This window comes from Caretta caretta, chromosome 5 (genome assembly GCF_965140235.1).
Source record: "Caretta caretta isolate rCarCar2 chromosome 5, rCarCar1.hap1, whole genome shotgun sequence".
Taxonomy (NCBI): Eukaryota; Metazoa; Chordata; order Testudines; family Cheloniidae; genus Caretta; species Caretta caretta.
Genome location: NC_134210.1, coordinates 52,810,822 through 52,835,233, shown reverse-complemented (window position 1 = coordinate 52,835,233; position 24,412 = coordinate 52,810,822). Strand labels below are relative to the sequence as shown.

General features: G+C 42.7%; 1 protein-coding gene and 1 long non-coding RNA gene across 8 annotated transcripts in view; one reads left to right on the top strand and one right to left on the bottom strand.

Annotated features, from left to right (window-relative positions):
- The window catches only part of ATG10 (autophagy related 10), a 156,323-nt gene extending 132,556 nt beyond the window's left edge, over positions 1-23,767 (bottom strand). Inside the window, exons 1-3 of one of the 7 annotated variants that reach the window (XM_048850081.2) lie at positions 23,574-23,767; positions 20,317-20,442; positions 14,939-15,055 (exon numbers count right to left, since the gene is read on the bottom strand). In XM_048850081.2, coding sequence (XP_048706038.1) covers positions 14,939-15,055; positions 20,317-20,442 — 243 coding nt within the window. In that variant the 5' untranslated portion in view covers positions 23,574-23,767. The other 6 variants (XM_048850082.2, XM_048850083.2, XM_048850080.2 and 3 more) reach the window with 6 other exon arrangements.
- Positions 23,768-23,808: 41 nt separating this feature from the next.
- LOC142072137 (uncharacterized) overlaps positions 23,809-24,412 on the top strand; it is a 75,075-nt gene continuing 74,471 nt past the window's right edge. Inside the window, exon 1 of the long non-coding RNA XR_012668460.1 lies at positions 23,809-23,874. This is a non-coding gene — a long non-coding RNA (uncharacterized LOC142072137). The remainder of the gene's footprint in view (positions 23,875-24,412) is intronic.

Below are 24,412 nucleotides of genomic sequence, written 5' to 3'. Positions count from 1 at the left end.
GTTGCAGTTGGACTTGGCAGGCAGAGCTCATGGTGTGAAACATAAGTGCGGGAGTACAGAGGCTCACTCTTATGAGGCAATGAAGCTGTGTGGCCTGCATTTGCAGAAGAGTCGGTTGCCTCTGGGGTCAGGCACAGTGAAGAGGTACCTCCAAGGGACTGTTTAAGAGCAGGAGTATAGCACGGATCCTATGGATCAATGACACAAGTTCTGTGTTTTGCTCTATGTTTATACAGCCCCTAGTACAATGCGGGCCCTGGTCCATGACTGGGGCTCCTAGATGCTACAGTAATACAATTAATAATCTGAATAGTTTTACTCATGACAGAAAACTCATTTTACCCATTGTCAATTACTTAGATTAAAAAAGAGCAGATCACTGTAGTGAGGTGGAATGGTCTCCCATGGACCCAGAGGGGGAGGAACCACTCACTAAGCCCTAGGCCATGTTCACCCCTCCCACTGAAAGTCAGTGTGCGGGACAGGAAGTATAAAAGGGGGATCTGGGCGCTCAGCTGGGCTGCAGCTGTCAGAGGAGCCAGATGCCTCCTGCTTGCTCCTGAGCTGGAAGGCTGCAGCAGGTTCCTTGGGAGCCGAGGACTGGCCAGAGCAGCCAGAGCCAATATGTTGGCCAGATCACAGAAGAATTGCCAGGATTACCAAAGGCCTTCTACCCAAATGATCTGGACAACCCTCTGTAGACCCAGGTGCACCCCAAGGGGGAGTTAGGAAGCGGCCCAGGGACAGCCGACCTTAGTCTGGCTGCGTTAGTGCTGTCGACCCAGTCAGTGTGTTGCGGTCCGGATCCCCACTGACCCAGTGGCAAATGCCACTGCCACTGTTTGCACCCTAGGCCGGAGTGCAGTGGAGTGCGTGGGCCTGTGCATTCCCCCTGCCCTCCCAACCTTGGAGTGGCAGCCTTCCCCCTCTCTAGGCCAAGAAGCCAGTGCTTGTTGGCCATCTGCCGGAGCCAGGATGCCCGAACCCCTTGCTGCTTGACCCTGAATACAGGCCTGAGTGATAGACTCATTGCCCAGCGCTAACTAAGAGCCTGGGCTACCTAATTGCATTTGTTACTCGACCCTTGAACATGAACCCGGACTATAGACTCTTGTCGTCCTGCTAATTCCCCATGGTAGGTGACGCACTGAGACGTAGTGAGGCGGAGTGGCCTCCCATGGACCTGGAGAGGGAGGAACCCCTGCAGCTAAACCACTACAATTATGCATATAAATCCTGGGGAGTCCTTATCTTAGTAGTTTGTGTCATTTTCAAACTGAAAAACATATTTACAGAACCAGAAGAGCAACTGATTACACTAGCACAGGAACTTCTAACACATGTAAGAGTTAAATCCTAGTTCTAGGGCATAACTCCTATTGACTTCAATGGGATTAAGACAGTGGCCCACAGACAACATGCCCTGAATAATCTAAACAGAGATATTTTTCTACAGTTATATACTGCCTCTCCAATCATCATTTGGGTTGCTTTAATATTACGTTGGGAACACAGGAATTCCTATACTAGAACAGATCAGTAAACCATGTATTCTACAGCAGGACCCATCTAGGTTGCTTCAGAGGAAACCACAGATCACATTGATAGGACTGCAGATTGTGGGTGCTTTTTAATGTGGGATTTCTTCCTGATCACAACTGGTGCAAAGGAGCTAGACTGGGGAATAAATTTTAACATTAGAATGGACTACTAAAATCATCCAGTCTAACCTCCTACATAAAAGAGGCCATAGCACTTCACCCTGGGAATCCTGCATCAAGCCTATATCTAGGTCAAACTTTAAAAAAGAGCATATCTTTAAGAAAGACACCCAATCGTAAAGACTTCAAGTGATGGGAAATCCACCACATTACTAGATAAGTTGTTCCAACAGTTAATTATCCCCACCGTTTAAAAAAACAAAAAAAGTCCGCCTTAATTCTAGTCTGAATTTATCTAGCTTCAGCTTCTGTTTCCTGAATTTTGCTATGTCTTTGCCTTCTAGATTAGAGACCTCAATTATCAGAAATCTTCTCTCTATGTAGGTACTTATACAAGTAAACTCTTAATCTATTTTGTTTATCCAAAAGAATGTTAAGCTTCTTCAGTCTCTCATAAGGCAGGTTTTCCAGACCTCTTGTTGTAGCTCTTTTCTGAACCCTTTCCAGTTTGTGTGGACACCAAAACTGGACCTATTATTCCAGTAGTGGTCTCATGAATTAATACCATATACAACGTGTGATCCGGACCGGTGATCTGCTAGGTCACTCCAATCCTTGACTCTGGGAGCCAGCCTTACCCTGCTCTGCTGTGAGAGCCTCCATTCCTGGGCTGTTCATGCACAGCCTCTGGCATGTAAGCTGCTCCTTGGATTGTGCAACAGAATAACCCTAGCCAATATCTCCAGTCCCAGACAACCCTAGGAACCTCCACCTTGCAGTGTCCAGTTATGTCCGCTGGATACTGCAAGCTTATATGAGTTCATCAATTTAACAAACAAATTGACATGCACCAGGCTTGTTATCCCAAGGGGAATCTCTGAAACGCTTTAAACCAAATGCACCGCTTCAGGTAGAATAAACAAACAAATGTATTAACTATAAAGATCACAGGTCAGATTTGGTCAAATGAAATAAAAGCAAAACACATTCTAAGCTGATCTTAATGCTTTCAATGTCCTTACAAACTTAGATGCTTCTCACCACAGGCTGGCTGAATGCTCTTTAGCCAGGCTCTCCCCTTTGATCAGCGCTTCAGTTGCTTGGTGTGGTGTCTGCAGATGTAGATGGAAGAAAGAGAGAGCATGGCAAATGTTTCTTCCCTTTATCATGTCCTTTCTTCCCTCTTGGCTTTGCCCCCCACTTTAGGTGAGCATTACCTCATCACAGTTCCAAACTGACCAAAAGAAAGGGGGTGACTCCCTCGAGAGTCTAACAGATTCTTTTGTTGCTGCCTACACCAGCGTCCTTAATTCCTGTGAGGCTGGGCTGGATTTGTCCCATACCTGCCCTGATGAGGTGTGAACTGCCTCTCTGTTCTTGGAGAGTGTTTGTCCTGGGCTTGCTTTAAGCCATGAGGATACATTTTTAGCCTCTAACTATATACATGAAATTATAACCTGTAACAATTACTATAACAATCATGCTCAGTACATCATCAGCCTTCTGAAAACACCCGGACATGACAAACTTTGCACTGGATACCACACAATCATTTTACAAGGATGAACATGGGGGTGCTGGGTGTTCCCCCGAGGTACAGAGCATCACACAGTGGTAAAACACCTCCCTACTTCTACTTTATATCCCCCCACTTATACATCTAAGGATTGCATTTGCTCTCTTAGCCACTGCATCACATTGGGAGCTCATGTTCACCTGGTTATCTACCACAACCTCTAAGTCGTTTTCTGAGTCACTGCTTTCCAAAATACAGTTTTCAATCCTCCAAGTGTGACCTATAATCTTGGGGTGAAATCCTGACCCCAGTCAAGTCAGCAGCAAAACTACTATTGACTTTAATGGGGGCAAAATTTCACCTTGGTTCCTAGATATATTCCTTGCATTTACTTTATTAAAACACATTTTGTTAAGTGGGACCAATTTACCACATGATCCAGGCTGCTCTGTAGAGTTGACCCTTTCATTGTTTACCACTCCAACTGCAAGATCTGTCCAAAAGCATTTAGACTGGTATCGTATATAACAGTCAGAAAAATCTGGCAAACTTGAAAAGTTAACTTTCTATTTGTATAGTAAGCTAAAATAGTTGATCAAATTATTTGATCTATTTCCTAGTATAGGAGTAATGAGATTAGCACCTTTCTCTTTTTGTTTTGTTTTTTAACATTTTGTTAATGTTGGCAATTGTATCCATCCTGATAACTGATTCAATACAGATACACTGCATATTCTTGTAAAGTGGTTTGTATTAATACATTTTATATTTATGTAAAAACAGTTATAGTACAGTATGTTTGGGCAAATTAAAACAAGCAGAAAATAAATAGTTTAGTTTCTCTGCAATTTCAATATTGTCTTTGAGTGCCTCATTTATACCATTTTCCCCTATCACAGAACACCAATTGACTCATGCAACATCTTTTACTTCTGATGTGCTTTAATTTTTTTAATTCAATTACTTAAATGCAAGTTACACTCATGTAACGATCACGTTTTATTACATTTCCTTCTATCATCAGCAATTTGCTCTTCAAATTTCCTCTGAATTTCCATTTTGCCTACCAAAAGTGAAGTTCTATTTTATTAGCATCCCTTGCACTGGATTCCCATTATTTAGAGGATGCCTTTATGGACTGAATATACTCTTGTACCCTGCCATGTAACCGTAGTGGTTAGTTGCCTTTTTGCTTTTGTTGTTGTTGTTGTTCTGGGCTATGCATAATTTCTGTTCCTCTACTAAGATATTTGCTAGCCTTCTTGTTGATTCTATAGACTTTTCCTTTCAGGCTGTTGATGTTGTTGAAGTTTAGCATTACAGTTAATCCCTATGAGACCATCTAAATTATATTATGGACACGGTTACTGTAGTTAGTGGCTGAACCACACACACTTCCTGAACAAATCCCTGTGTGTTATTCAGGACTAACTCCAGAGAAGCCAGACAGAGCCACTCCGAGAAGCAACTCTGTTATCAAAACATTGTTTCTACACACTAATTCCTGAGGCATTGTTCAATGAGTTTATATTTGAGATTTTGAAGTTACTATTAACAATGTCTAGAAAGCTGTGTTGCCTCTATGATCTTTCTCAACACTCTAAATGTATCAACTAGGACCGGTCCATTCTGTACACAGAAAAGTGACAATAGACCAGGTACAGAGTCGCTATAAGAGAAATAGATGGAGAGGATCAGGAACTAGAAACTGCATGAACATAAACCTCAACATGAAAGTACAGATACGACAGTGGACATCCAGTACAGGAATCTAGATCTGAATAGCAACGGCTAAGACACGTAAAAGAATAAATGGACACAAATCAGACGTCAAAAATAACATTCAAAAACCAGTCGGAGAACACTTCAATCTCTTTGGTCACTCGATTACAGACCTAAAAGTGGCAATTCTTCAACAAAAAAAACTTCAAAAACAGACTCCAACAAGAGACTGCTGAATTGGAATTACTTTGCAAACTGGATACAATTAACCTAGGCTTGAATAAAGACTGGGAGTGGATGGGTCATTACACAAAATAAAACTATTTCCCCATGTTTATTCCCCAGCCCATCTGTTCCTCAGACGTTCTTGTCAACTGCTGGAAATGGCCCACGTTGATCATCACCACAAAAGGTTCCCCCCCCCACTGGTAATAGCTCACCTTAAGTGATCACTCTGGTTACAGTGCGTATGGAACACCCATTGTTTCATGTTTTCTATGTATATAAATCTCCCCACTGTATTTTCCACTGAATGCATCTGATGAAGTGAGCTGTAGCTCATGAAAGCTTATGCTCAAATAAATTTGTTAGTCTCTAAGGTGCCACAAGTACTCCTTTTCTTTTTGCTATACAGACTAACACGGCTGCTCCTCTGAAACATTTATCAGACTGTCACAATTTGTCATGGATTCTGCATTTTTTTATTTTATATTTTTAAAGTAAACTAACTGCTGAATAGTTCTCTGTGGAGCACCATTATCTTTCAAATAAAAAAGGTTTTAGCCCTTATAATGATAAAAAAAGTTTCAAACATAAACATGTAACCAATGTAGTGCTGCCTTAAGTCTTGCCAACAAATAGTTTTTCTGCAAAAAATTATTTCTTTATAAAGAGATGTTTAGAGATGACAGATCTATAAAACCATATAACTTATTTACTGAAAACATTCTATATATTTTATGGAATTTTCCTATTTGACTAATATTTTAGCACAATTTTTAAATAAAAAACCTCATTTGAAAAAGTCATGACTTATTTTTCCATTTAAGACTGACTTTTTCATTTTTACCAAAAGGGTGACAACTAGCCTTAGTGATAAGAATGTTGAGAGTAGTTAAGGCAGCAACAAAATCTTCTAGAACAGTAGTGAGTGACTTCAACATCTCAGGTATGAAATGATAGAACACTGCACCAGGGTGTGGATTAGTTTACTAGAGCAGATTTGTCCTCCTGCCTTTTTCCCTTTGCAACCATCATTTCTGCCTTCCCACTTACTGTTAGATATATATAGTTTCAATGGTCCATGGCAGATTTCATTGTTTAACACCTGATTGCTCTCCCCATTTTCTACTTGATATAATTTGGTTGTTAGCAACCTGGTTTCTTTTGGTTTAGATGGAGAGTACCCATTCTGTGAAGGGTCTCTTGTCCTAAAATGTTATCCAAACCTACTAAATTTAAATCCTTCTTCTCTACACCCTCTTCTCTTCCATGCATTGGGAGTCTCTATTCCCCTGTACAGACCTCTGGAATTACAGAGGTTCTAAATTTATGCCTTCTTTCTGATAATCTTAATTTCATCTTTGAGAAACTCTCTTCTGAATTTCTGTATCATTGCTACTAACATGAACCATGATCAAAGACTCCATCCCAACACTTATTAAAATATTACCTACATGTATTTTAGCAAATGACCTGATGGCTCTCACAATAATCAACCCAGATATTTATATTCCTGATGTTAGCATCCCTCCACAGCCTGTTTACTAGATCCCAAGTCAGCAATCACCTCACATCACAGATTTTAGGCACTTCACCCTCACATCAATCAAAGTAAATGAGGTATATTTTGAGGAATGTTTTAGTTTACTATTTTTTTAAATATAAGCAGCACTGTTACAAATTAAGTGTTTTTAAACACAGGTAATAATAAGACAGAATCTTAAGGCATTTTAAATATTACATATTAAGATCCTGAAATAATATGTTGCTTGATATCTAGGTCCATGTTTTAGGACATTAAAAATTTAGCTCTATAAACCTCCCTCCCCCTTTTTTTTTTTCGCGCCTTGTCAATACCTGTAGAACTGGTGTTTCTCGAGAGTTAGACTCCATAGTTTTAAGTGGTGCTGATTCAAAACACTCACTCAAAGGGAGTTAATTTATTGCAATAAAAAAGTACTAAGAATTTGGCACAACAGTCAGTTTCTGTTAAAAATTAACTCAGTACATAAACAGTGATGGGTTAATTTAGGTCAGGATTGTGAGAGATAACTAAAGAACATCAGTCGGTAGCAAATGCTGTTAGCACTCATTTTCAAAAATTTATCTAAAAAGTAAATTTAAAATGCTTCAGTTGTCATTCAGATATCATATTCATTTGCTTGTGGGTATGACCTATCAAGCAGTATATAATGCAATAATGTTGACTGTGTTGGAGACTAATTTATGCCAAATCTAGATGTCATGACAATGGGCACATACCAGTCACTAAATAGACTGAAAAAATAACAGAATATAAAAAATCCTCATCTCAGACTGGGTATCTGTATCAGAGTATCTGGAGAAAACACGAATGTGCTAGTGAAAAGGCTGAAGGTAGGGTGACCAGATGACTGTCCCGATTCCTGACCAATGCACGCCATTTGTCCCGATATTGTGGCTTTGGTTTGGTTTTGGGGTTTTTTTTGTTTGGTTTTTGTTTCGGCAACTCGGCTCCGGCCGCTTCCCCCCACCCCCATGTGTCCCAATATTTTGTCCGTTTCATCTGGTCACCTTAGCTGAAGGTATGATACAGGTAAAAGATCAGACTATATTAAGGTATGTCAGTCAGTCCAACGCAGTATACAATATAATGAACATACATAAATGACTTTGTATATGAGAAAAAGAAAAGGTTACTCACCCTGTGCAGTAACTGAGGTTCTTTGAGATGGTTGTCCCTGTGGGTGCTCAACTTTTGGTGAATTTGCGCCCCTGCACTTGTAATCAGAGATTTTTAGTAGCAGTGCCTGATTGGGTCACACATGCGATGTCCCCATCACGCACCATCTCAGGCGGTTACATAGCACTGTGTGGCCAACCTTCCCTTGGTTCCTTCTCTACCGCACAGTCTCTGGTGCGAAAAAACTCTGAAGTAGAAGGGTGGAGGGAGGGTAGTGGAGCACCATCAGGGACAACCATCTCTAAGAACCTCAGTTACTCACCCTGTGCAGTAACTACTTCTTCGAGGGGCGTGCCCCTGTGGGTGCTCCACTTTCGGTGATTGTAGAACAGTGGCCCTTGGTGAAGGGGAAGGGCTTCAGAGTTGCAGTCGTGGCGAACAATAAAACTTCAAGTCCCAGAAGAGCATCTGATGACAAGTGCCACTCTACGGAATAGTGCTGTGTGAACGTATGGGCTGACACCCAGGTTGCTGCTTTGCAGATGTCCATAATAGGCACATTGTTGAGGAAGGCTATCTATGTACAGAGTGCTCAGATGCCCAGTGGAGGTTGTAGCTGTTGATGGGGATAACGAAAGTTAATGCAGCTGGAGACCCATTTTAACAGCTTTTGTTTGGATATGGCATCTTTCTGTGATGGAAAGAAATAACTTTGGTAACTTTCTGAAAGACTTTGTCCTTTCAATGTAAAAAGCTAGAGCTCTTTGGAGATCCAGGGTATGAAGCATTGCTTCTCATTTGTTCCCATTAGGTTTTGGGAAGAATGATGGGAGATGGATGGATTGATTCAAATGGAATGATTAAACAATTTTAGGTAGGAATTTGGGATGTGGTTGTAGCGTAACTTTCATTTTGAAAAACGTGTATGAGGCATGTGCCATTAGGGCCTCCAGTTCTCCTGTTCATCGGGTAGATGTGATAGCGACCAGAAAGTCCACCTTCATTGAAAGATGGAGAAGTGAACATGTTGCTTGTGGCTCAAAAGAGCCCCCTTCCTCCCCCCCCCCCCCCCCCCGTAAGGCACTGTAGCACCAGATCCCATGATAGAGTATGGGCTCATATTGCAGGATAAAGGTTATGAAGACCCTTTTAGTGGTAGGATGGGCAAAGATCAAAAACTTGTCCACTTCGTGGTGGAACGCCATGATTGCTGTGAGGTGTGCCCTGTTTGAGCTCATTGAGAGACCAGATTTCTTGAGTTCCAACATGTAATCCAATACATTGATAAAGGAGAGGTAGGTGCTGCTATTTGCCTATTCTGGCACCATGTATGGAACCTCTTCCATTTGCGCAGGTAGATATCATGTAGTAGACCTTCTGCTGTTTAAAAGAATGTCCTTTACTTCCTCTGAACAGATCACTTAATCGTCTCGGAACCATGGAGTTGCCATGCCTTCAGGTGCAGTCTTGCCAGGTTCAGGTGGTAGACCTGGCCTGCATCCTGAGACAGGAGATGAGGTAGAAGTGGAGGAGTGGGTAGTGGGCACACAGCCATCTTCAAGAGGTAAGGAAACCAACATTTTTCTGGGCCATATGGGGGCTATCAAGATGACTCTCTAGTTGTCAGTTCTTATCTTGTACAACCCTGGCTAGGAGAGGGGGTGGGAGAAAAGCGTACAGTAGATGTGCATCCCATTTGAGGAGAAAAGTATCACCTAGAGAATGGGGTTCCAGTCCTGCTCTGGAGCAGAAACATGGGCACTTTGCATTCTGGGCTGTCGCAAAGAGGTCTATTCTTGGAAACCCCCAGTGTCTAAATAGGTTTCAGAGTAACAGCCGTGTTAGTCTGTATTCGCAAAAAGAAAAGGAGTACTTGTGGCACCTTAGAGACTAACCAATTTATTTGAGCATAAGCTTTCGTGAGCTACAGCTCACTTCATCGGATGCATACTGTGGAAAGTACAGAAGATCTTTTTATACACACAAAGCATGAAAAAATGGGTGTTTATCATACACATTGTAAGGAGAGTGATCACTTTAGATAAGCTATTACCAGCAGGAGAGTGGGGTGGGGGGAGAGAAAACCTTTTGTAGTGGTAAACACCCATTTTTTCATGCTTTGTGTGTATAAAAAAATCTTCTATACTTTCCACAGTATGCATCCGATGAAGTGAGCTGTAGCTCACGAAAGCTTATGCTCAAATAAATTGGTTAGTCTCTAAGGTGCCACAAGTACTCCTTTTCTTTTAGTGTCTAAATATGTTCTGTCGTACCCTGGTGTTCATTTCCCACTCATGGTGCTGGGAAAGCTTTCTGCTCAGTGCATCTGCAGTGGTGTTTTGGCATCCTGGTAGGCAGGAGACTGAGATGATGATGTTGTGGTAGATGCACCAGTTCCATAGTAGCATGGCTTCTGTGCACAGGGAGTATGACCATGCCCCTCCTTGGTGGTTTATATAAAACATACCAGTGATCTTGTCCGTCAGCACCTTTATGGCCTTGTCCCTGATCATGGGTAGGAAGTGTGAGCATGCTTTATGAACTGCCCGCAGCTCCAGCAGATTTACGTGTAATGTTGATTCCAATGGGGACCAGAGGCCTTGGATCGTGTCATTGTGCAGGTGCCCCCTGAACCTAACAAAGTATTGTTGTGAATATCATCGATGGAGTAGTCTGTGTGAAGGAAACTCCTGTGCAAACGTTATGTGGTTGAGTCCACCAACGTAGAGAATTTTTTACTTTGGTTGGCATCGTAAGACACTTGTTTATACTGTCTGTGTGGAATATACTGTCCTGAGCCAGCCTTGAAGGCATCACATATGCAGTCTGGTGTGATGATGACAAATGTTGTTTCTGACATATGGCCTAACAGTTGGGAGTAAGTCCTGGCCGATGTCTGTGGGCGGGCTTACGTTATAGCAATTAGGTTGACTAGAGTGGAAGCTACAGCCTCTCCGCCCAGATTTACCAGAGAGTCAAGGTAGGCCCCAATGAACTCCAGTCTCTGCACAGGTATGAACGTTGGGGTGTTTTGTTTTGTTTTTTGTTTTATGTTCGTTTATTTGTAGATGTAGCTGTGTCTTTTCAGTAGCTGCTAGGGCCCCTTCTTGAATTGAAGCTTTGAGTAAGCACTCCTCATCCAGATCAGGGAATATTATGACCCCTTGTCTGCAGTGGTGAGCTGCCACCACCGCAAGAACTTTTGAGAATCACCTTGGAGCCATAGATAAACTGACAGGGAGTACTTTGGAAACGATCTGTTCCCAGAGCAAATATGAGAAACCACCTATGTGAGGGATGTATCTTTATGTGGAAATATGCATCCTGGAGGTCGAGGGCCAAGAACCAATCCCCTCGTTCTAATGCTGGAATTATTGTTGCTAGCATGACCATCCTGAATCGCTATGTCTTTCTGAATTTGTTGAGTCTTCTTAAGTCAGGAATGGGATTCCATCCTCTGGGGTTTTTTTTGTGGGTTAGAAAATATGGGAGTAGAAACCCTTCCCTCTGTGTTGTGTTGGTACTGGTTCTACTATGCCTAGGCATATGAGACGGGTTTACCTCCTATCACAGTAGAAGGGCCCCTAAAGAGGAATGGGGATAGAGGGTGGGGAGGGGGGAATGGAGGTAAATTGGATGGAATAGCCAGTCTCGATTTCTAATACCCATTGTCCAGCAACAGAAAAAGTGGAAGGTGTCTGTGTTTCTTGACCAAACCCTCAAAACTGTTTAGAGGGAGACTGCTGAGACACTGAGGGCTGAGAAGGGAGTGGGCTCTGCCTTGCAGCAGGTCTCTCCCTTCACCTTTGCAGGCCATATTGCCTCTGAGGTTGGGTGTAGGGCACGGATCTAGATCTTTGTGTCAAGTAATACTTCCACTGTTCTTTCTTTTGTGTAGGTGTGTATATGCCCAAGGATCTCAGAGTTGCCCTGGAGTCCTTCAATGTGTGAAGGAACTCATCTGTTTTGGCTGCGAACAGCTTGGGGCCTTTGAATGGGAGATCATCAACAGTTCATTTTCCTCTTTGGGGAAAACCTGAGAGGCAGTGCTAGGAAGATTGTTGCATTACTATGGCCATGACAATGGAGTGTGCTGCCGTGTCTGCAGAGTCCAGTGAAGCTTATAAAGCTGTGCAAGCTAGGAGTTGACCCTTGTATATGAAAGCTTTAAATTGTTCCTCTTTGTCCTCAGGTATGTCCTCAATAAAGTCAGATGTTTGAGTAACTGGAGTGATTGTATTTGGCCACTAATGCTTATAGTTTGCAATCCTGAACTATACAGTCGTTGAAGAGTAAACTTTATGACAAAAAAGATCCAATCTCTTCAAGTCCCTGTCATAGCGGGTGGATCTGGAATGGTGGTTTTTCCTCTGCTCATTCACAGCCTCTACCACCAGAGAGTTTGGCATAGGATGTAAAAATAGAAATTCCATCCTCTTGGAAGGGACATAGTAGTTTTTCTCTTTTTTTTTTTATACGCTGTTTTAGAGATGGGTGAAATTGTTGATGGGGTCTGCCAGATGGTCTTGGCTGGGTCCATAAGCACTTTGTTTACTGGGAGGGCAATCTTGGAAGAGATTGAAGTCTAGAGGATGTCCAACAACTTATGTTGCGACTCTGCAACTTTTTCCAGTGATATCTTCAGTGAATCTGCGATCCTTTTAAATAGTTCTTGGAACTGTTTAAAGTCATCCCCCATCGTGGTGAAGGGAGCATGATAGCTTCATCCAGAGAGGAGATTGAAAAATTGGCAGCTGAGGTGACTTCCTGATCTGAAATCTCCTCCAGTTCCTCCACTGTCTCTTCCGGAGGTTCAGAGGGTGATGGAGAATGCCTTGACCTCTCCTTGTGTGGACTGGGAGGCTTAGGATAGTGTTGGCAATACACTGCCCATAGGTCTCAGTAAGGCCACTGTGGTGGGAATGGCATTAGTGCCAGCATCCATAGGTGTATGTATCATCATTGAGTTTCAGATCTGGGATGGTATTCATGTTTCTCTAGTGGACCTGGTCCGGTACTTGTGTGGATAGGCAAGGAGTGATGGGAGGAGTAGATTTCCTCTTCCTTAATCATCCTTGTTGCTGGATAAAGGAGGAGCTGATCTGGGTAGTGTGGTAAGTTAGCATGGTATCGAGCATGCTGGAGTAAGGTCAGTACCGAGGAGTGGAGATTCTGGTGCTGAGGAGACTAAAAGGTCTTCATGTCAGAGAAATTGCTGTGATACCGAGAGCATCGGTACTGAGGAGGGTGTTGTCGGTAGTACCAGTGCCTTTACCATGGTTGCCGGTGCCAATGATCGTGCACTATACACTGTGGAGGCAGAAGTTGGCGCTATAGGCTATAGCGCTGCTGCACTGCTCAGTGCCGCATGTTTGAGCGGCTCCAGCAGTACGGAGGCAAGGCTGGTAGGTTTCCCTTTTGTGCCTTTTTCTGAGCTAGCTCACGTAAGGTCTTTGGCTCACATAGTACTGGACATTCCCGCTACCTCAGAGGTGGACTGTCTCAGTGCGGTCAGTACCGATGGGGGCTGATGGATCAGGGAATGTCCCTTTTTGAAAGGTTCCCAAGAAGAGGAGGTCAGAACCAGTTTCTTTGTCGGAGTGCTCCTTCCTCTAAGAGAATGGTGGGGAACCTCTGTCAGACACCGCCATTGGAGACCAGTGCCCTGGAGGGGGTCCGTGATCCCAGATCGGATGCTAGGCACAAACTTCCATCATGAGGAATTTTAGCTGTAGGTCCCTTGTTTTCCTGGCACAGGCCTTCAGATTGTGGCAGTGGGAGCATTTATGTGGAATGTGTGTCTCACCAAGGCAGCAGACACACTCTGAATGCCCATCAGAAACTGGGATTGACGACTGGCAAGTGAGGTAACATTTAAAATCCAGGGAGCCAGGTATGCCCCTTTGAATAGGGCCCTCCCTCATGGGAGAAATAACTATACTACAGTAACGGGTATCCTAATAACTGAAACTTAAATTCCTAAGATAAGAAAAAATTTTTAAAGAAATAAATATATGGGGAAGAGACAGAGCAATTAGCTAATTAATTAACTAGTACTTTAAAGTTAAAGCTAGACTAAATATAAAGATCACAAGCGCTGCCAATTGCTCCATCTCAAGCAAGGGGCAGTAGAGAAGGAACTAAGAGGGTTGGTCGCACAGCTTGAAGCAGCATGAGACGGGGACAGCACATGTGCGACCCAACTAGGCACTACTACCAAAAATAGGAGTACAAGTGCAGGGGTGCAGATTTACCTAAAGCGGAGCACCCACAGGGGCACTCCTCAAAAAAGAACCCTGGCTTATGATTGGCTGAAAATAGTCATGAAACAAGACTATAAGTTTCTATTGTGTATCTCCCGATTGGTAAATAATACTAAAGTCTGGAGAAATGTCAAAAATCAGATCACGTATTTAAATAAATTCATTCTGAGCTCAGTGAGAAATGAGTCTCAACTTTACTTTTTCTTTTTAAAAGTTAATTTCGGAGGGAAAAAAAGCACTATACACAGTAAAAGCTTTGTTATCCGGCATGTTGGGGGGGGAATGGAGGGTGCCAGTTAACTGGAATTTTTGACTAAGAGTTATATGGAGGGAGGGAGTTTGGGTGTGGTTGGTAAAGTGCCAGATAACACAGTTTTTACTGCATAAGAAATTGATGCCACAATGAAGTGATTTCTCTCTCTCTCTCTCTCTCTCTCAGATTTTCAAAAATATTCACAATTCATATATTTCAGTAAATATCAATTTACTGTCCCTCAAAGTAACTGACCTCATATTTTGCCTTGATTAATATTTATCTCTTAGGTAAGTAAATCTTGATTTTTTTTTGAAGTCAATATTTCCTTAATATTGGTATATCATGGTACAAATAAGTACTATCCTTCCATGATGAGGCTGTGAGTGTGTATTAAGCCTTGAGGCCACTCCGTTTCCTCCCCAATTCATGTATAAACTGGAAGTAAGAGGATAAGATTTTACATGAAGACTGTTCAAACTCACTAATCACTCAAGACCTGAATAGTCTCACGACATGCTAGTATACCAGGTACCAAAGTGGGTTTTGTTTTTTCTAAGCAACAGAAAACATTCTGCTCATAATTTATTTTTTATACAAAAGTTTTAAAGGCAAATCAATACAGAAAGGTGTATTTACCTCAACGTGTGTCAATATTTGCTCATCACTCTCCTTAGTGCTGTCCTTGAAAATTAATGAGGTATTTCCATTTTTCATTTGGAAGTGTGTTTTACTCATATAACCATCAGGAAAGTCCTGTGCTCAGAAAATACAAACCAAAAACATTTTCAGTAATCCTTTAAATATGCAAAGTTCTAACTGCTACCACCATTCTACAGAATAAATAAAACACAGAATTCTGGCACCAATGCTTGGCATAACGAAGTTCTGAACCTGCTGGTAGAGGATCCTAACTGCACTAATCTTCAGTATCCCCTCATGGCCAGTTCAGAGTAATTCTAACAACTTTAGAGGAGGCCAACTGCCCTACTAATTAAAATAAAATATGATACAGCTGCTAAGATAATGCATCAGTGCTAGATATCTGTGTACCAGAAGGGGTGGCACAAGGGAGCTATTGGAAAACATTGAATTGAGGTCTGGAAGAGAGTTGAGCAGCTGAGGGCCTAGGTGGAAGGTCTCAGGAGATGGGAAATAGTGCGTAGGAGACAGACAGAGCAATGTAGTCTCAGTCATTTTTAGTATCTGACACCAAGCTTTTTTTTCCCCCAGGAACAGAATCATAAGAAGACTATTCCAACAAAATGGCATGAACTATGTACAAATCAACTCCAGGCAAGGAAAATTGTCCCATTTGCACAAGGTGGGCCTAATGTATATTGGATGAAAATAGAATCTTCTCAGAATTAAGAGTGTTGATGACATTAAAAAACACTAACTATTAATGTTCTTAAAACTGCATCAGAGAGGAATGCCTGAAGCCCACTATCAGTAAAGCCCTTGAATGCTCATTAAAATCTAGATTTTAATCTAAAACCTTTTGCATATAAAAAGGCAGTTAAAGGACAGTTTCACAATATTAAGATAACATCTATAAAAACAGTGACAACAGAACAGGGGTTGCTGGTTAAATTAAACAAGACACTTAGCATCTCTCTCTACTGAAGGTTTCTGCCAAGTGTAGCTACATGATGTAGACCGTGCAAACCCATAGGCTAGATAAGGTGTACAGGTGTAAGAGAGGGCTCACACCAGTACCACCTACCTGGATGAATTCCCAGGTTATGTCACACCAATTCATGCCCTATTTTGCACTGGTGCAGTATATCTGTAGTAAGGGCTTGTACCTGCATACCTCCAACCATGTAGTCACACCAAAACAAATTTCCCTAATCTCAGCAAACCCCCCCAGGGTTAATTTGGATTTTTCCCTCTTGGATTGCATAACGTCTCACACAGAAAGTCAGAACTGGGGTGAGGGGACCAAATTAACCCTAAACATGCTCTCATTTTGATCATTCAGATGATTAACAATTTTCATCTTTTTTTTTTTTTTTTATAGATCAGCTTTTTTCATTTAAACAACATACAAGCATGATACGATATACTTTACAATATATGGGCATTTACACCACTGCCTTGTACAGGGACCACTGCAGAGCTGCACTTCTCCATAAGGGGCACTCAAGAGGAGAGTTTGCTGTTCTGCACACCAGAGGTGTGTGCACTTGCAGAAACAGTGCTTGTCTGAGGCAATCTGCTCCATCCTTTAAGAGAGAACAGCCTGGGCCTCAGACTCGGGGAAGATGGACATGGCCATGATGACCCTTCCTAGACTTCATTCCCTTTTTACCACAGGTATTGTGAAGGGTCCTTGCAAAACTGCACAAGGTTGGAGAAAGACTTTTGGTGGGTTTCCTCACACCCTGATTTACATCCTTTAAATGAGTTTGTCAATTAGAAATAAGAGACGGGAGAACATGTTAATAATGGATTGCTGGAAAAAGCATATCCTGAAAGGCAGCAAAAATGCATGGAGAACAATAAATAGTATCTGCATGCTATGGACTTATTTCTGAAAGGAAACAAATAAATTGGGGTTTTATTAGCTGTTTCATTACATTTTATTTTAGACAAACAAACACAGAAAGCATATGTGCAACATGTGATGTAAAAGGATTCCATTCAAAAAAGTCTCTGAACAAAACTCATTAACGTAGCATTAAATTGCTTGACAAGTCTGCAAATTTAACTATCATTTAACTCTTTGGTTAACCTACCATTTCTGACACAGTTTAGTTAGTTTATTCTGATCTTTAAATCAACATGTGTTCCATTCTGACACACTCATTCTGTCTCGTCTTTCCTATATTACAAAATATATTTAACTGCAGCATCTGTTATGGGCTATTTGTGTACTTCGTTCTTTTCAAGTTTCATACCTGAAACAATATGATAATGCTGGTTATATATATATTTTTGTTAGTAAACTTTTTTAACACGGATAATGTTTTGAGACATTGCCTTGCTCTTAGCTTCTCTTGCTGCCATGCTATATTTGTCTTCCCACTAAATCTCACTGGGACAAATTCACCGAGAGTGTGCTTATACATGGGATGTCCCTGATGGCAGAAAGAGCTGCAGCCTCAGTTATGAATTGCCATAAGAGCAATCCAAAAAGTGGACAGAAATGACTGAAAACATAGGCCTGACCTGGATAGCCAGAGAGTCCACTTAAGTGGCTTTCTGGATAATTTTCGATTTGTGGACCCCCTAGAGAGCTGCACTAGGCAATTAAACCTGCCTACACGGGTAGAAAAATCTTTGGAGAAGAAGAATGGAAGAAACACCACCTGCCCTCCACAGGGTTGAATTGCCCTGGGGTGGGGGGGTGTACAATGAGCTCTGGAGCAGGGGTGGGCATGGAATATACACTTCCCTGAACCAGCTTCTCCTGAGGGGGTCTCTGCATACTTCCAAACTCTACAGCCTATATTTTCTCTGGAAGATATATCTATGAAAGCCAGGAATCTGTGGGGTTAGTAATCTCTATTTTATACCAGCAAGGTGATGGGAAGTCACTCCTTGACACCACTGGGCATAGGGCACCCAAGAAAGATAAGCATCTCCCATGTTACAGAGCTTCTCTAGTACAACATATATTTATGTATAAATGAATCAATACATTTGTAGGGACTTTTCTCCTTAAAATAAGGGAAGACAGTTCACCTGTACTTAAATTGGCTTAAAAATAAGTGTAGATCATAATATATTTGGGTCATAATAGCCTTTGACATGGTTACTCATGGCTACACGGGAATGAGATTAACCTATTTGCCTATGAAAAAAAATTATAATGAAAGCAAATGCATATATGGCTTTAGCAGAGTAGATATAATTGCCTAATTTGTGCAATGTTCAGTATTACTAACCAAATTCAGCTTCATCAGGTCTATAAGTGATGCACTCCTACACTGCACATGGTAGTTCTCCCTTGACAAGAGAGGGTTATAACATAATATGGACCTCACCCTCCACATCTATAAATACAGGGTTTTGCTTAGACCAGGTGAGTTTGACATGATAGCCTAATTCACATAAAGTTGGATGTTTTATCATTAACTTAATTTCTACTAAATTTATTAACAGTTCTACAACCCTAACTTACATGAGTAGCCTCACTGACATCAAAGAGGCTATTCATGTGAGTATGGAATGCAGGAATGGGCTCCAAGTAAATGACATCAGCAACATTAAGAGTACACCAAACTGTTCATGACACACACATATATATATATATATATATATATACACACACACTGTGGGGGGGAGAGAGGGAAAGGCAACAAAAAACCTGTCTATAACCCATTCTGCTTTGAGACACTCATCTCTTTCAAGGGAAATTTCTTCCCCTGATTATCACTGAATAAATGGATGTTCTCCATGGCCAAGTTTTTATCACAATCTGGAATCACAGAGTCGCCAACTTGGCCCATTAAAAAAAAAAACTCACCATTTTTTATATGTGAGAACAAAAAAATCTGTCTCATTTCACTATTTTCAGCCAAGCTTCTATTTCACAGAAAGTTCAAACTTTGACCCAAGTATTGAATTCCTGATAGAGGCTCAGAGCATCTTTCTGTTCTGAATAAACTCCTCAGACACATAGCCTTGGACTGAAATCTAAGGTTTCAAATGGCTGCCTATATGAAAGGGTGCATTGTAACTCTTTTGCTAATATTTTCACTCTTTTAAAAAACTGTGATTTAAAGAGAAGTTGCAATTTTGTGGCTGAAGCCAGGTTCTTCCTTTTTACCAGAGTCCTGCCTTTTTTGCAGTGAGAGTCTTAAATTCTAGTTTATAGGGAAAGTATTGTCACAGATCTACAAGCCTTCAATGTATTTTAAAATATTATAAAGATAACTTTAAACATTGCACATGGTTTTCCCCAAAGTTTTAGAAAAGGATGGCGAGGGACTAAGTCATTAAATAGAATTACTGGTCTAGTTTCTCAGCTACAGTCATCTTTGCATTTTCTAGTTCTGCGTAAAGGGCCAAGCTCTCTGATGTGTGTGCGAGAGCAACCTGAGAGATGCTCTAACTCAACAGTTCTCAACCAGCAGTTCGGTGCCCTCCGGGGTGCTGCGAGTAGGTTTCAGGAGATCCTCCAAGCAAGGCTGGCATTAAACTAACTGGGGCCCAGGGCAGAAAGCCGAAGCCACCCAGGGCTGAAGCTGAAGCCTGAGCAACTTAGCTTCATGGGGCCCCCTAACGCTGGTCCTGACTTTTATAGGCACAGGTGTGCCATGGAGTTTTTATAGCGTTCTGATGAAGGGGAAGAGGTGGCTCAGAAAGAAAAAGGTTAAGAACCTCTGCTCTAACTCATGCTCACTGCAAACACAACAAAAGGTCAATAATGCAGCCCCAGCACAGAGAAGCTGGGAAGAGGGTGGATTAGAAGTTGCTATGCATGCTGTACCCCACCAGATGTATCTTGTTACCCTTGAGTGATCCACTCATGCCTAACTACCCCAGGTTTAGGTTCTATATCCAGCAGTGTGACACAAAATGTTCACACCAGAGAGGAGAATCTGGGCCAGTGTGTTCAGTAATTAATGGAAAAGATTTATAAATGAAAAAGGCAAATTACATCTGAACGTCTCATTTTGATATTGTCTACAACTAAGTTAAAAGTAGGTGCAAGTTTTCAGACAAGGAAAATATGTGAGGTCAGAAAAAGAAAACTGGATTGGAGAGGTAACATGGTTGTATGAGACTGGGATTCAGGAGACCTCGATTCTAGTCCCAGTAACCTGCTGTGTGATTTTGGAGAAGTCACTTCACCTCTCAGTGCCTCTCTTTATCCTCTCACCTTGCGTTTGCCTTGTTTATTTAGGTCAAACTCTTCAAGGTGAGAACAGTCTCTCATTATGTGTTTTCACAATGCCTCGCATAATGGGGCATGCGTTTGGGGCTTGGTTGGTTTACCAGGCTGTAGGATGAGGGAAAACCTTACAACAATACGTTTTTATTAAATATCAAATTACTACCCATACCTTTATACTTTTCCACTCCCAATCATCTCCTATTTGCTGTGAATGTTTAATGAACTCTGCACAATACTGCTTGAATCTATTTTCTTCCAAACAGAAGTCATCTTCAGAATCCAAGTTAAGTGACATCTGCACAGAAAATGGAACGTTAGGATTGGCAGCTGTAACGAAAACTAAAAATAATTTGTACTGGTTTTATATATATAAGGTATACAAGCAATTCAACAGTAAAATAACCAGTACATCAACAATTTTAAAGAAATATTTTTGTTTCTTAAACTAAAATAAAGATTTATTTCTTTGATTGTTAAGCCTTTACGGAAGGGACTGTGTCTTCTTATATGATCCGAATCCTGCACATACTTCCACCCATGAGCAACTTTACAAATATGAGTAGTTCTAGTGAGACCAAACTATCATATAAATTCTAGAGGCAGGCCCTCAACATTTAATAAGGGGGTTTTCCCAAAAGAAAGGACCCAGTTCTACAAAGTGCTAAGTATCTCCTGTGAGATGCGAGTGCTCTGAACTCTCATTAACACCAAGAGTGGTTGAGCATTCTTAGCACTTCTCAGGACAACACATTGCAGGACTAGGCCCCAAGGGACAAATCCTGGTCCCAAAGAAGTCAAAGGTAAAACTGCTGTAGGTTTCAACAGGACATGAGCACCTAGTGTGCCACTATGGCCACAAAAGCTAATGTGATCCTGGGATGCATAAACTGGGGAATCTTGAATAGGAGTAGAACGTTCCTTTACCTCTATATTTGGCACTAGTGTGACCGCTGCTGGAATACTGTGTCCAGTTCTGGTGCTCATAGTTCAAGAAAGATGTTGATAAATTGGAGAGAATTCAGAAAAGAGCCATGAGACCAATTAAAGGATTAGAAAACCTGTCTTATAGTGATAGACTCAAAGAGCTCAACCTAGTTAGTTTAACAAAGAGACGGTTAAAAGGTGACTTGACTACAGTCTATAAATCTGTTACAAATATTTTATAATGGGATCTTCCGTTAAGCAGAGAAAGGTATACCACAATCCAATGGCTGAACATTGAAGCTAGACAAATTCAGACTGGAAATAAGGCATACGTTTTTGACAGTGAGGATAATTCAGCACTGGAACAATTTACCAAGGGTCATGGTGGATTTTCCATCACCAACAATTTTAAAATCAAGGTTGGATGTTTTTCTAAAAGATCTGCTCTAGGAATTATATTTGGAAAGTTCTATGGCCTGAGTTATACTAAAGCTTAGAATGGATTATCACAACGGTCCCTTTTGACCTTTAAACCTATAAATCTAGGACCAGGATTTTGCCCTAGAGCAACATTGCTTGAACAAAGTTATAAAGAAGTTAAATATTACAACAGTAACTCAAATTAGGAAATAAAGTCAATCTTCAAATTGATATAAATTCCTTGGGACCAGACTGTGGGATAGATTCTCTGCTGGATGTAACAGAGGAGGGATACTGCAAGGGAGCAGATTTTGTGTCTGCCCCAGCAGAGATTAAAGCATTCCTCAATGCACTTTAATTAACACTGGCTGGTTATACCACACAAGTGCCATCTACCACTTGCAGATTGCCAGAACACAACATGGTTCAACCACACCCTCTACCCACCCACCTATAGGAGAGGTTTTAAGGAGATGGTGCAGATGCCAGATGGGGAGACATGGCCAGTTTACAACCCCTTGTAGCACAAAATCTGGCTCTGTGTTTTTATGCTTTCTGTAAGACATCATGGGCTCCTATGGTACTATATACAAATATTTAATGACAAAATAAATAAATAAATATGTACCTTGTGTCTGGGCAGTAAATGTGGGCTGATGGCCATACCTTCTCATAGAAGGTGCTCATCAGCTAGCAAGATCTAGCCCTAAATCACTAAACTCCCACTTTCCCCACATAACACATGTATTTATATAATTTAAACCACATTATTTTCAGTGTGAATGGACCAAACCTTTAACTATATGTTTCATAGACGTGGGAAGAGGAGAGAAAAGGAAAAATATATATGATTAACATGTCAGTGATTCCTAAATTTCTCATTCTATTTGATCAAAGATGCAAAACAGCAATAAGTACAAAGCCATGTAAAGATCCTGAAGTTCTAACGAACATTTTAAATAGAACTATGTGCTTTAGTAAACACCTAGGATAGGGTAAGAAACACCTAGGGCAGAGGAAGAAACGGAAGGGGAGAGAAATACTGTGGTTAGGATGGGGAGAAGAATACAAAGGAGAAGGAAAGGGAGATGAGCCTTTCGAAGCACAGGAAAGGAATTACCCTGCACACAACAAGGTACAAAAACAGGCAGGCACCAAGGGAAATGCACAGACAGAAGAACGGGTCTCAATATTCTCGGGACTCCATCTAGACACAGGATGGGGAGTGTACAGGGTGCAATTTATAAACCTGGGGTGGAGGAAATGCCCCGGGGGGTTGGAGGAATCCTGGGTGAAGGGCATCGGAATCCAGCCTGGGGAGGGGGTTCCGCGAGGGATCTCTCGGGACACCGGGGAGGCAGCACACTGCCAGAGCACTACCCGCACAGCCACATACCGCTGACAGCACTGCGCCCCTCCGCCGCCTACTGCCAGTCTCCGGTGGGGACATTCAGCAGGTTCCTCCCCCCCCGCTCCGCATGGGAACGGCCCGGCTCAGGCACGGGTTACAGAGGCAAGGCCAGGGACCCCAACGCAGCCTGCTGCGCATGCGCCCGCGCCCCGCGGCCGTTATGAGCAGCAAGGCACCGTGCGTGAGTGTCCCCTGGCAGTTTCTCCGCGCCGGCAGGTTTGGGCGGGGCGCAGCCCCTGACCGCTAGGAGGAGCCCGGCGATCAGGAGGCGGCCGGCAGAGGGGCCCCTCGGGCTGCGCCCCGGCGTCCCCTAGCCAGGCCTTGGCAGGGCCCAGGGGCTGCCGAATGGGGCGAGCCCTGCCCCCCTCCGGCACTAGCACCCCCTCGTGCCGGGGGGCAGCGTTCGACACGAGCTGAGGGAGCAACCGCTCGGGCCCTCACCTCGGCAGCCCTGGGCCCGCCCTGTGGCTGACCCCAGGAGGGAGAAGCTGCCGTGCCCAACTCGCCTTTCCCTAGCGGCAGGACGCGCCGAGCTGCGGGGCGGCCTGGCACAAGGTCAGGCGAGTCCCGCCCAAACCACTTTCCCGCTCCAGGTGGCCTGGGGCCCCCCGCTCACCCCCAGCGTGTAGCGCAATCCGCGAACACGCCGACGGGCCCCCTGCACGGCTCACCTAGTAGCGCGAGAGGCGCGAACAGCGGGTGAGCGCACAACGCGCCTCCCTGTTCGCAGCGTCCGAACAGCGGCCCCGGCGTCGGCTTAGCACCGGGGCGGCGAGGAAGCTCTGCTTAGCGAGGGAACGTGGCCCCGCTATTCCTGCTCCCCCTCAGTCGCTGTGCCCACAAGGCCCAAGCCCTGATCCCGCACTTCAGAACGCTTGGGAGGCTCAATGGAGTCCTAGCAGCAGCCGGCAAGTTCAAAGAGCTCTGGCCTGTGACTCGCGCCCAGCCCCATGTGAGCAGCACACAGAATCTGTGAGCCTTTGCAATTATTTTTCTTTATAAGGAGTTTAGTCCTTTTTAAAAAAAAAAAAAAGTGTCATGCAGCCCTTGAAGCTGAATCAGCTCCCAGAACGATTCTCTGAATAAAGGAAGTTTCCCCACATTCGATTATAACATTCAAGTTACCACCAGGCTGGCGTAAACTGGAAGTAGTGAGTCTACTGTAGGCCAGGTGTTCTGTATTCTATTACCACTTAGCTTATCTATCCAGGTTTCAGAGTAACAGCCGTGTTAGTCTGTATTCACAAAAAGAAAAGGAGTACTTGTTGCACCTTAGAGACTAACCAATTTATTTGGGCATAAGCTTTCGTGAGCTACAGCTCACTTCATCGGATGCATACTATGGAAAGTGTAGAAGATCTTTTTATATACACACAAAGCATGAAAAAATACCCCCCCCCACTCTCCTGCTGGTAATAGCCTATCTAAAGTGATCACTCTCCTTACAATGTGTATGATAATCAAGTTGGGCCATTTCCAGCACAAATCCAGGTTTTCTCACCCCCCCCCC